This window comes from Fukomys damarensis, unplaced genomic scaffold (assembly GCF_012274545.1).
Source record: "Fukomys damarensis isolate Sample0158 unplaced genomic scaffold, DMR_v1.0_HiC HiC_scaffold_32, whole genome shotgun sequence".
In the NCBI taxonomy this organism is placed as follows: Eukaryota; Metazoa; Chordata; class Mammalia; order Rodentia; family Bathyergidae; genus Fukomys; species Fukomys damarensis.
The window spans coordinates 48,940,934-48,953,495 of NW_022900944.1; the positions used below are offsets into that span (position 1 = coordinate 48,940,934).

The following is a 12,562-nucleotide window of genomic DNA, read 5'->3' on the forward strand; positions in this document are numbered from 1 at the left end:
CCTGTCTCAGAATATGTATAGACAGTTAAGTCTTTGGATCTTCACCTCTGAATACACAAGAGATATATTTATTACAATGCACCCAACTGTAAATGTAAATTGGTCACACTTTATTTAAATTATATCTTGAAAAAGTTGACTTTAAAGAGTAAATGAAAAGCACAAGAAACCAGCACCACATTGTCACGTAGCATTCATAAACGGCCCTCCGCAGGGGCCAGCCCTGGGCAAGTCAGTCAGACCCAAGACACTGATGCCACTCACACCACCTCAGCAATTCATAGGGCAAAGGCACTGCAGCAGACACCGCGCACACACACCAGGCACAGAGGTCAGCAGTGTCGAGGGCCAAGTGCAGGTGAGTTCTGGGGCTAGGGCAGTCAGCTCCTATCCATCCAGTGGGTGCTCAGGACACTTGGGCAGGGGCAACAGGCCCAGGATGCTACGCGGGGATGAAGAGCAAAGGATACATCCACCACCCACCCAAACCCCACCTCAGACGAGCTGGTCACAATGCCTTCCCAGAGACATCAACTCTACAGCAGCGTGGGCGGGAAACCTGAAGCTTCACAAAGAGCAAGGCAACATTGCAATGGCAAACTTGCACCAGGCCATAAAAGGTTAACAATGCACCTGACCTTCCAGGCTGATGCCTCAAGGATCCTGCCTCAGCATGGACTGGCCAGACCCCCAAGACTTGCCCTGGAGGCATAGCTTTTGTGGATCTGGGTGGTCCCAGGCCTGCCCTTCCAGAGCCCTCTCCAGATGAGTCTGAGATTTGGGGAGTACTGCGAAAGTGTCAGAGTGAAAGTGGGTACACTGCAAACAGTGACAGGTCTAGGAGCTGTGCCTCAGATGCCCAGATAGTCCTACAGAGTAACAGACAGTCAGCTCCTGCCCAGTGGATTCCTGACTCCAAGAGGGATGGACCCATGGGAGGAAAAGAGGGATTCAGAGCCCCCACAGCAAGCTGGAAGCTGATTCAGGCCATCTCTGCAAATCACCCAACTCTGCCTCCTTGGGAAACTGGTGACTCCTGCTAGCTGGCCTGCCCACAGCATCACAGTCTGGTAACCAACTTCCCAGGCAACTCACCTTGAACCAGTCTGCATAGGACAGGAATGCAGCAGGTCCTTCCAGTGCGGCCTGGCGTACAATCAGGAATGCAGTGACCATGCTGTCCAGATGGAATCTCTCAAAGGCACCAGCCATCAAACGGGCCACCCAATCTGTGAGACCATGACACAGGCGACTCGAGACTGATTGATGACTGAGGGACCCATCCACGATATGCTGGCCAGAATACCTGGTGACCGTCAGCAGGACAAGCATGGGTCACCCAGACACACTCAGGAGCAGCACTCAGCACCAAACAGGCAGAGGGTCTGCAGGTTAGGAAGGGCCCTGTACATGGGCTCACCCTCAAGCACCAGGGTTATGCTGCCATCAGTATGCAAAGCACATATGCATACACACGGCACACCCGGCTTTCTGCACGCACCTCTTACCAGCTGCTGTGCCTCAGGGAAGCAGATGACCAGCACAGACACACAGGACAGCACACGCTGCCAGTTGACTTCCTGCTCCTCCAAAACTTCCTGCAGACAGCGAACTGCTTCCTCAGGGCTCAGCATTATGAAGAGCTGAAAGGAAAGCTCTGCTCCTGCCACAGCTCAGCCAGCCACCAGACACAGCACAGGTCCCTGCCTCCCTCTAGCCACAGCCCACTGCCTGCTGGACAGCCTGGAGGTGGCAAGGAGCAGGGACATGAGAGTCACAGCGTCTCTCCTCTCCACAGTGGTCAGCACTGGCTGGAGGAACTCTCGTCCCTGGTGCTCCGCCAGGGGACAAGTTCCCCTCCTGACCCTGGGATACAGCCCAGGCGGGAACAACCATGTCTTGAGGAGACTCAACATCCGGCACTAGTGTCCACTTATGGAAATGTGGGAAGCACAGGGACAGCCCCACTCACCCGGCAGTAGAGAGACGTAAGCAGAGGGTGTGTTCTCGAGAAGCTCCACTCTCTCTGCATCTGGATGGCATCTGACACTGCAGGAGGAAAGAGGAACAGGAGCTGCAAGTCAGCTTCTCAAAAGGCTACAATCCAAGCTTCAGAGAGGACAGCAACTGCTTTAAGGTGTGTTTTCAACTCTCCACAGCCTCTCTGTTTGTTAACCAGTCATCTCTTGGTGTCCACAGCTTCTGGTTCTAGGACCCCCAAGGAACCCCACTGCAGATGCTTGTGTTCCCCCATATACAGGAAATGATGATTTGCATGGAACCCGTACGCATCTGCCCTGCACATGATTACTGTAACACCGTGTCCAGGGTAAATGCTAAGTAGTTGTTGCACTTTTTAAAAATAAATCTGCACACCTTTAGTACAGATACTCCAAAGTCAGTTGAATTCACAGATGTGAAAACTGTATTTTCAAGCTGGGGATTTAGCTCAGTGGTGCTGCCGCCTGCCTTGCAAGTGTAAGGTCCTGAGTTCGAGCTCAGTACAAAAACAAAAAAAAAACAAAACAAAAACTGTATTCTCTACTACACCAATTTTCTGTGGCTTTGGCCCAGTTCCCTCCTGATAATTGTGTCACATTCATGAGGAAACCTTTCCAATAATTAGTTACATTTTGCTACTTCAAAACATTAAACTATCTGCAGACCAGTCCCAGTCAGGGGCTACCCCAGGGTGCTTGCCTGGAGCAGGGGTCCCCCCTCTCAGCCTTTTGCAGCTTCACACCTGCCCAGGCCACAAAAGTGAGTAGACAAGGTCACTACAGCAAGTCAGTGCCACGGAGGATGGCGTTCTGTCTATCCAAGGAGCCACCTGGTGTCTGGGCTAACGAGACACCCACAGGCAGATGACAACATGAAATCAAACACTTAAGAAAAATATAGAACAAGGGCTGGGGATTTAGCTGAATGGCACCACACTTGCTTTGCAAGTGGAAGATCTTGAGTTCAATCCCCAGTACCAAGAAAACAAAAACCAAAACTACAGAAATGCTTAAGAACAGGTTTACAAGTCAGGCATAGTGGCGCATGCCTGTAATCCTAGTACTTGGGAGGCTGAGGCAGGAGGATCGCTGTGGGTTCGAGAACAGTCTGGGCTACACAGTGAGTTCCAGGTTAGTCTCAACTACATAGTGAGACCCTGTCTCAAAAAACAAACAAACGAATAGGTTTCTAATGATGTACAAAATGAAACTGGGGTATTCACAGTGCAATTATGTCATTTAAAAGCCCATTCAGGGGCCAGGGATTTAGCTCAGTGGTTCCACTGCCTACCCCACAAGCTCAATGTCCTGAGTTTGATCCCCAGTACCGCCCCCCACACCGCCAAAAAAAGCCCATTTAGGAAAAAGCTATAAAAATTGTTTTGTGTAAAAGATAGCTCTGTTGGGGCTGGGGATGTAGCTCAGTGGCACCACACCTGCCTGGTAAGCATAAGGTTCTGAGTTTGATCCCTGGTACTGGGGGAAAAATAATGATAGCTCTGTTTTGGCGACAATGCAGGTGATAATTCCTCTGTCCTCTCTTTTTTATGCTTACCGGGGATCAAACTCAGGACGTTGTGTTTGCAAGGCAGGCATGGTGCCCTGGCCCTGTCCTTTCTTCTTTAATTCTAAATTTCCTCAAAAGGAAATTACTTCTTTTTTCATGGTGTGGGGTATGGAGTCCAGGGGCTCACACGTACCAGACAAGTGCTCTACCACTGAGCCACACCCCAGGCCAGGAAATGACTGTCACATGAAAGGACATTAGTGATAAAAGTCCTTCACCATCTGGAGGTGTCTGAAGAGGGTTAAACCGCATCACCTACTTCAGGGCCCCATGTTCCATGGACAAGAGCCACAAATCAGGGCCATTGGAGGGAGCATCACCCAGGTATCAGGGGACACAATGGGCAGGGGCAGGTACAGCACAGCTGGCCTACCTTTCAGCATAGGACTGTGCGTGAGCGTCTGTACCAGTGTGTGATGGAAAAACTTCTTCAGAGGATCTGGCGCAATCACACAACATGAGTGTGCACTGAACACATCGAACCTGCAGCACAGGAAGTCAGAGTCAGGGAGGGAGCACTGTGTCCCTCCACCACGAATGGCACCTTGGCCCGCAGGCACCATCATCTGCTAGTGAGGACATCAAACTACGGGCTTTAGGCAGAATCCAAGGAAGGTCATCTCGACAAGACACGCACAATGAAGAGGCTAGGAGGCTAGAGCAGGCAGGAGATTGGACACAGTTGGGGAGTGTGGGCTGGATGGAGGCAAGGCCATCAGGCCCAAGCGACAGGCCCAAGTCCACATGCTGCAGTTTACCACGTGAAATGGGAGTCACTGACCCTTCCCACCAGGGGGCCGCTAAGTCTGGAGCACAGCTGGGGCCACACCCAGCACACACTGGCCCAGAGTAGCTACTGCTGCTAGAGCCAGTGCCATTCTCTGGAGGGTTGGAAGAACAGGGCAGGCACCCGGAGGACTCTATGGGACAGGGTGCAAGGACCTGAGGAGCAAACAGAAGTCCCAGTCTGTCCTCAAGGGTACTTGAGGGCTTTCAGCACAGTCACCGTCAGCCCACAGCTCACGGACCCCAGAGTTGTGCAACAGACGTGATGCTCACACCTACAATGCAGGAAACTACATCCTTGGCTCCCCAGGTGACAGCCAGTGGTCTCACTGATTAAATCAGGTGCCTGCAGGTCACCCAGCATCCGCAGGTGTCATCTCTGCGCAGACACAGATGCCTCAAGAGGCACAGACTCCAGGGCCAACTGCACAGGGCAAGACCTCAGGGCACACGGTTGCTCAGGGCCTTTCCTGCCACCAGAGCAAGTCTGATCTTAAAAGCACTGGTGACTAAACACTCTGACATAGTGGCAGTCGTTACCGGGCTCAAGGGACACCAGTTTCAGCAATCTGGCTGTGCAGTATAGACCAGACTGTGTCCCCACAAAGGTCACACGGTGAAGCCCTTAGCCCTGGCACGAGCATCGTTGTAGGGGCCTCATGGTGACATTAGTGTCCTCGTATAGAGACCAGAGAGCAGCTGCCCCCTCTCCACACAACTGGCAAGCATTGCAGAAGGGGCCCTCAGAGTCTAGAATCACAGGACAGGTCTGCGCTCTGAGCCAGTCCACCAGCTTTGCTGTGGGAGCCTGAGTAGACTGACACACACTCAGACATTCCATGAAAGTGCCAAGTGATAAGTGTGCCCAGTAAGTAAACCTCAAGTGCTTGTGGTACACAGAACACCAGGAGCAAATTATCGAAAACAGAACAACCGACAAGGCTGGAAATACTGGGGAATCTGCCTGGCTTCTCAAGACTTCCACCTCACGGCCCCACCCACCCCAGAACCCGTGCCCCCAGGCGCAACACCCACATCCGCTGCAGTCTGTCTCTGTGTCCCCATGTGCCCCAGAGAGAGAGAGCTGAGGCAGCTGATGAGCTGTGCCGAGGGCGGCAGTGAGGCTGAGCTGCAAAGTGAATGACCACACAGATCTAGAAAGCACTGAGCTAGCGGAAGAGCAGCGCTCGGGACACGAGCGGTCACCTAGGCACAGGGAAAGGGAGCTACAGCAACCCTCGGGGCCTATCCTGAGCCAGAGCAAGGTGGGCAGAAGAGGAAGCTGAGCAGAGCCCAAGGCCATCAGCAACGGCAGGTAGGGTGCCCAGCGCCAGTGCTGCCACCCTGGTCCTGACAAGCAGGGTTGCGCTCCCCAGACGTACCAACACCTCACTGCCTTGTGAGCCGGGGACTCCTCCTGAAGGCCAGCAGCCAGGGAGTCCAGCGCAACTGAGGAGAGAACGTGCGACAGGACAGCATGTCAGCCCAGTGACAGCTGTGACACAGATGCAAGTCCTGTGACACACACACACACACACACACTCCCGGACAGGGTCAGTTTCCACATAGCACATGTCCACAGGCCCCCAGACACACAGATGACACCAGACCACCGTGATATCCAACACGCTCAGGCACCAAGGTTTGTGAGGTGGAAGAGTAATCCACAAACAGGCCTGCCAAGCACACGACAGGTGACAGAGCTCAGGAGGGCTGAGGGCTGAGAGCAGGCACACAGAGCACAGCCGCACAGGGGACCAGCTGCGGGCCCAGAAGCAGGCCCAGTGACACACAGGGCCACCTGCTTCATACGAGCCTTGAGCTTTGTAAACGGCTAGTAAGAAAACAAAATATTTACAGTTTGAGTCCTGAGAGTCAACTTACAGTTCAGCATTTTCTGCAGCACAGCCAGGGCAACCTGTCAGAAGGCACACGCGGCAATTTTTAAGCAGTGACCCACATGTGCCGCACAAGGGAACTGTTACATAAATTACAATGAGAACTGCTTTGCAGGCAGGGCCACTTCAAAGATTTCTGAAGTTAGAAATTACCCCAGACAATGACTCAGCGAGCGCCTCTGCAAGTTCCAGCCATGACACAAGTACTCTCAGCAGAGCCTGGAGCCACAGCGCTAGCCTCGGCACACACAGGGTCTGCTAAGGTGTCTTGGGTACTGTTACGGTTTATATCTAGATGACCCCCCAGAACCTCAGACACTCAGAGGTCTGGCTTTGGGGGGTGATCGGGTCATGGGGGAGTGACACTCATCAGTGGATTCACCCATGGATGAGATTACGGCTAAGTGTGATGTTGGAAGGTGGAGCCTGGTGGAGGAGATGGGTCGCTCTGAGCAGGGCCTGGAAGGGTCTAGCTCCCTTTCTACTCCTTTCCTTGACACTGCTTCCTGCTGCCATGCCACAAGCACAGCTCTCCTCTGCCATGTACCGGTGCTATGCCATCTGCCTTCGAGCCAGCTGACTATGGACTAAAACCTGAGGTAAAATAAACCTCTCTGGAGTCCTTTACTTTGTGGGTTTCAGGCATTGCCTTAGCAACGAGAAAGTGACTAAGACAGGTACTCTAGCGCCTGGTCAGATGGTCGCTGGTGCTGCAGTGCCCTAGCCAAGCATTCTGGGTATACCCCAGCAAGCACAGGCCTGTGTGCTAAAGACCCTGCCTGGAGACCTGTGGGGGTCAGAAAGCTTGGGTAAGAAAACGTTCCCGCCAGTGCCTTTCCTTTACGTCTCCCAGACTTCCAGAGGGGCAACACATGGGACACCTCACACCACCATGGACTGCCCAACAAAGAACTCAGACTATAACGTGGACAGAGTGCCAGCCACTGGCCCTGAAACGTCCAAAAGGGATCTAAGGTGTGGATGGGGTTGTTCTTTGGGCCATGGCCCTTTGTCATAATGAGGCCGATTCTCCAAACTCTGCACCTTACTCTTCCTCCTACCTGAGACATCTTCTCAGACTCCATGGTCCTTCCCAGATCAGAGTTGTCCTGAAATGCCCTCAAAACCAATAGCTGCACAAAATCTGAAAAGGCATAAACCCAAAATATTTACGGACAACATGGTCTCCAAACAGCTGTGAGTCACACAGGTCCTTCAGAGGGCTGGGTGTGGGCGTAGCTTGGAAAGCTGACCAGCACTGATGGAGCACCTGACTCGGGAAAGCCTACCCGGTCTCAGCACACAGTCATTCACCCAACCACTGTCCTTCCTGCACCCTATTTTAGAGGGAAAAGCTTAGAGTAGATCGAGTTTATATTTAGGACTTTCAATACAGGGAAGCAGGGCCAGGGATGTAGCTTAGTGGCACTGCACCTGCCTCACAAGTGCAAGGTCCTAAGTTCGATCCTTAGTACTGGAAACAAAAAGAAATTAATACAGAGAAGCAGATTCCAAGAGACATCTCATGGATGTTCACTCCAGCCAATCCTGACTACAGGAGGACCCAGGAGCCCTGCGTTCCAAGGAGCAAGATGGTACATAATTCATTCCTTTGTAAAGGTGGGAAACAAGAGCCTAAAGTTAAAGAGGCTTTCTGTTCCACCTTCACCTTCAAGTTCACTTCACTGGGACCAGAACCAGGAGCCGTGTGCCCTCGACCATCAGAAAGAATGCTTCTTGCAAAGGAGAAACCCACAAGCTGCTGGCGAATCCTGGTCCTTATGTGTAGGGGGCCTTCCCGGGCATCACCAGCAATGCAGAGGTCTGTGGCTTGAGTGCAGAGGGGCTGGGGTTTCTGTCATCCAGCTGACTGAGTAGAGTCCCCAGCTCCCGGGTCGATGTGAGCCCACAGGGTCATGCTGGGCCTGCCTCACAGGGTCCCACTCCCCACCCAGCCAGGTGCCTGTTCCCCAGTCCCTTGCTGGTGGTGACCCTACCAGAAAGCATAGCCCTGGTAGTATCGCCGGACTGGCAGGATGCTTCCATCTGCTCACACAGCACGCGCAGGTTCCCGAAAAGCCACACCGTCACAGCCTGAGCTTCGGGATGGCTGGGGACAGACAGACACCTGATAGAGCCCATCCCTGCATCCATCTCTCCTGAGGGGCAGTGACTATTTCTCTGTTTTGATACAGGATCTTGCTATGTAGCCTAGAGGGATCTCAAACTCATGATCCTCCGCAGCACTGTGCCTGACTAGGGCAGTTTTAATGTTTACCTCACTAGGAAGCAGGGCCAGTGAGCACCAGCTGGGCACAGCCTAGGGCAGTGGTGGGAACCTACAGCGCATGCTGCAGCCCGCTGTTTGTATCACTAAAGCTCTAAAAGGTTCACCATCACTGGCTTATGCCTCTGCCCAAGAAGTCCAAGTGGGTGTGGACGCAGGACCTGCCTGCTTGCTGCTGACACAAACATAATCATCTCCACACAGCTCACTTATGCGGAATAGCTCACAGTTGGTGGGCCAGTGACCGCTTCTTTTTGAGGAAACTTTGTTCTTCGCATATTTTCTCTACTGATTTCCATCTCACTGCTTTTTGCCTTGATTCTTACTACTTTCTTCATGCTTAGTTTGCTCTCCTTTTCCTGATCTCTAAGATCTCTAAGGTTTGGACCTAGGTTGACTGGAGAACACTTTTTTCCAAATAGAGGCTTTTACAACTATAAATTGCCCTCTAAACATTAGCTGCATCCTGTAAATTTCAGTACACTGTTTTCATCTCCATTCTTCTCAAGGTATGTTCACTTCCCCTTGTGATCCTTTACTCCATGGTTATTTAGAAATATGTTGTTGAAGACAGGTACTGGGGTATACATCTCTAATCCTAGCTACTCAGGAAGCCGAAGCAGGAAGATTCCAAACTCTAGCAAGACCCTGCCTCAAAATTAATTAATTAAATAGGGATGGGGATGCAGCTCAGTGTTACAGTGCCCCAGGCTTGACCCCCAGTACAGAAGGAAGGGAGGGAATGAAGGAAAACAGAGGAGGAGGGGAGAGAAGCTGGAGGGAGGGAGGACAGATGCTGCTTAGTTTCCACATTGACTTCTGGCGCTGACTCTGAACTCCTTTCTGGTTAGAAATCCTATCCAACCTGTTTCACGGCCTGACCCTCGTGCCCTCCCCTGGGCACTGTCCCCGCACCCCAGTGAATGAGCTCTCCAGCTGCGGCGGAAGTACCCAAGCAGCCGGCACACTCGACCAGAGCACAGAGCCAGAAGCCCTGGGACAGCAAGCCTCCCACTCCTGCCCACTACCTCTCCAGCAGCTCCTGCAGGCTGACGACGCTGTGCACATGCAGGCGCCACACAGCTTCCAGCAGCAAAGAGCTCTGAGGAGAAGAGAGACTGTGAGTGCCCTGCATGGGTGGCTTCCCGCCCAGCCCAAACTCTGCCCTTCATCACGTAGCCCTGTGCTGTCCGGCACAGCCTCTCTTCTGACTCCTGCCCACCAGGCTCAAGGAAGCTGTTCCAATCCTCCCCACACTGCAGCTCATGTGCTCCAAGCACACGTGGATAAGTCCATCTTGCTATCTTCTCACAGCTTGCAGGATGAAACTCAGACTCCCATGTGTGCCCAGCTTCCCTGGTCTTAACTTTCCTTTTTCTAAATACTTGCTAATCATAATTACTGCTTAATTATTTGAACTTTTCAAAAATTTAGGGGCCAGGGATTTAGCTCAGTGGTTCTGCTGCCTGCCTCACAAGCAAAAGGTCCCGAGTTCAATCCCTGCTATCAAAAAAAAAAATCTATAAACCTACTGAATTCAAAATGCTCCAAAAAAGAGCTTATAGGTACAATTATTTTGTGTTTGAGAGTCTCACTGTCTAGTCCAGGTTGGCCTTGAACTCACAGAAATCCTCCTGCCTCAGCCTCCCAACTGCTGAGATTACAGGTATGCACCACTATGCCTAACAATACAATTTTAAAATTATGTATGTACAATTCTTCGCTTTGGGGGGCGCGTTGAGACAGGGTCTTGCTATGTAGTTCAGGTTGGCCTCAAGCAGAGATCCTTCTGCCTCAGCTTCTCAAGTACTACAATCACAGGCATATGCCACCATCTCCAAATTTTAAATTATATTTTTATACCTTTCTGCCGTAGAAACCTTCAAACAATATATTCAAGAAAGTACATCATCATGTTTCTGAGATGTGTCCATTCTAACAAGCACTACTATAATGACAAGTAAATGCCAACAGGGAACCAAAGTTCTTCGTTCCTGCCCACAATATATTGGATGGAGACCTCCCTCCACCCTTTTTTTAAACTCTCTAATGATTGAGGACTTTGGCTGAATTCCTAAGAAAGCCCAAGGACCCCCAAATCAAAAGAACACCCCTGGAAAACCTGACTAGAACTGCAACCTCAAATTACCTGCACTCTCCATAATTCCTGACAGAAGGAAAGACGAGAGAACATACTGTGTGCCAATAAATACTGAGCAACATCTAACAAGGAAGCCACCTTTTTCTGAAAAGAGAAAATAGTTTAAAAGCAGGCCCAGTAACTAAAACAGTATTAACGAAATGTCCCATTGCTCAATAGCAATGCCATCTGTTCCCACCTAAGGGCACCGGATCTTACCCTCTGCTCCGAGCTGAGCAGAACTGGGTGGCCAGGCTCCGCACACACCTGCTCCATGCTGTAGGCCACCATCCTGGCCGCCAGGAGAGCCACAGGAACCCCCAATCTCAAGGCTCGATCCCGCAAGGCAGAGCCTTAAAGACAAAACCACAGCCTTCCTTGAAAACATGGGGAAACTGGAAACACAAGACTAGGGTTTAAAATGTCCCTTTTAAGTTGCAGCATTACAGAATACTGCCTGTAAAGGAAAAGACAGCTGGGCATAGTGCAGCACACCTGTCATCACAGCACTCAGAAGGTGCAGGCAGGAGTTCAAGCACGTCATGGTCAGAGCAGCTTCTGACACAATCATTAGTAACATCGGGACCCAGAGCTGTGAACCTGCACTTGTTACGTCTCATTTGACACAAAATCAAGCAGAACCAGCAGGGGCATTCTGACACATATGTACTTAGGGAACATCCTTCTCTCTCGAAGGAACACCAGGAACTGAGAACCCCAGTGGGCTCATCAATTAATTTTGCTTTTCCAGGGGACATGACTGGGGATTGAACCCAGGAGTCCAGGCACACTAAACAAGCGCTCTACCACTGAGCAACATTCCAGCCTCTTACTCTATTTTATCAATTATGTCACAGCTGAGCCTCTTCTCACTGACTACACTGATGCTGGAGTCAGAACTAGGCAGGGCTTTCCCAGTGCTCTGCTTTGCACCTGGGGACAGAGAAGCCACAGGTGTGCTGTCAGGCAGAACCTGAATTACTGGCCCTTGGGCAGCCACCAGGCTTCCTGAGCAACCAGCCTCTGGCATGCAGCCCTTAAAGCAAAAACGCTTAACAGGGTAGAAACGGGCACTGCCCATAAGCAAGACATTCTCTAATGTACATTCTTCCAAAACTAACTTTCAAGAAAAACAGGAAAAGAAAATATATTATGGACATGTACTAACTCCCCACAATGAATGTATCACTGTGTTCTGGAAATGTACACTAAAACTTTTTTAAAATGTGAATTAGGGCTGAGGATTTAGCTCAGTGACAGCGTGCCAATCTCACAAGCGTGGTGGCCTGAGTTTGATCCCCAGTACCAAAAAAATAAAAACAAAAATTTTAAAAATTAAAAAAAACAAAACAAAACAAAACAGAAAATTGCCCATTATCTGCAAGTCTCTGAAAACACATAAATATCTAAGTGAAGCCATGTACAATAGCTACAGACACTTCAAATAACAGTATTAGAAATCAGTTGCAGGCCGGTATTTAGCTCAGTGATTCCACTGCCTGCCTTGCAAGTGCAAGGACCCGAGTTTGATCCCTAGCACCAAAAAAAAAAAAAAAAAAAAAAAGCTAATTACTAAGCACCTGTTTCCAATTTATCTCCACGAGAAAATCTATTCCTCTTTCTTTACAAGCCTTTAACAGCAGTATGGTAGCCATCTCCTTAGCTTGAAAATCAAACTAAAAAATTAGTGAATTAAGAGACTATATTTCTATAGTCAAAGTTAAGATATTCTCATATAAGTTTTTATGCTTTGATCCAAAGAGCATACAAGAACATATGGCTAAGGGCCAGGGATTTAGCTCTGTGGCACTACACCTGCCTTGCAAATGCAAGGTCCTAAGTTCGATCCCTGGTACCAAAAAAAAAAAAAAAAAAAAAAATTAA

General features: G+C 50.4%; 1 protein-coding gene across 6 annotated transcripts in view; it reads right to left on the minus strand.

The window, feature by feature from the left end:
• The window catches only part of Fanca (FA complementation group A), a 47,879-nt gene that overhangs the window by 33,266 nt on the left and 2,051 nt on the right, over positions 1-12,562 (minus strand). For 5 of the 6 annotated variants that reach the window (XM_019207956.2, XM_010627586.1, XM_010627584.1 and 2 more), the window contains exons 4-14: positions 10,898-11,031; positions 10,688-10,783; positions 9,567-9,640; positions 8,249-8,361; positions 7,313-7,395; positions 6,238-6,271; positions 5,736-5,802; positions 3,941-4,050; positions 1,973-2,049; positions 1,502-1,643; positions 1,096-1,229 (exon numbers count right to left, since the gene is read on the minus strand). In XM_019207956.2, coding sequence (XP_019063501.2) covers positions 1,096-1,229; positions 1,502-1,643; positions 1,973-2,049; positions 3,941-4,050; positions 5,736-5,802; positions 6,238-6,271; positions 7,313-7,395; positions 8,249-8,361; positions 9,567-9,640; positions 10,688-10,783; positions 10,898-11,031 — 1,064 coding nt within the window. Of the gene's footprint in view, positions 1-1,095; positions 1,230-1,501; positions 1,644-1,972; positions 2,050-3,940; positions 4,051-5,735; positions 5,803-6,237; positions 6,272-7,312; positions 7,396-8,248; positions 8,362-9,566; positions 9,641-10,687; positions 10,784-10,897; positions 11,032-12,562 lie in introns of those variants that run through there. The other variant, XM_010627588.3, reaches the window with a different exon arrangement.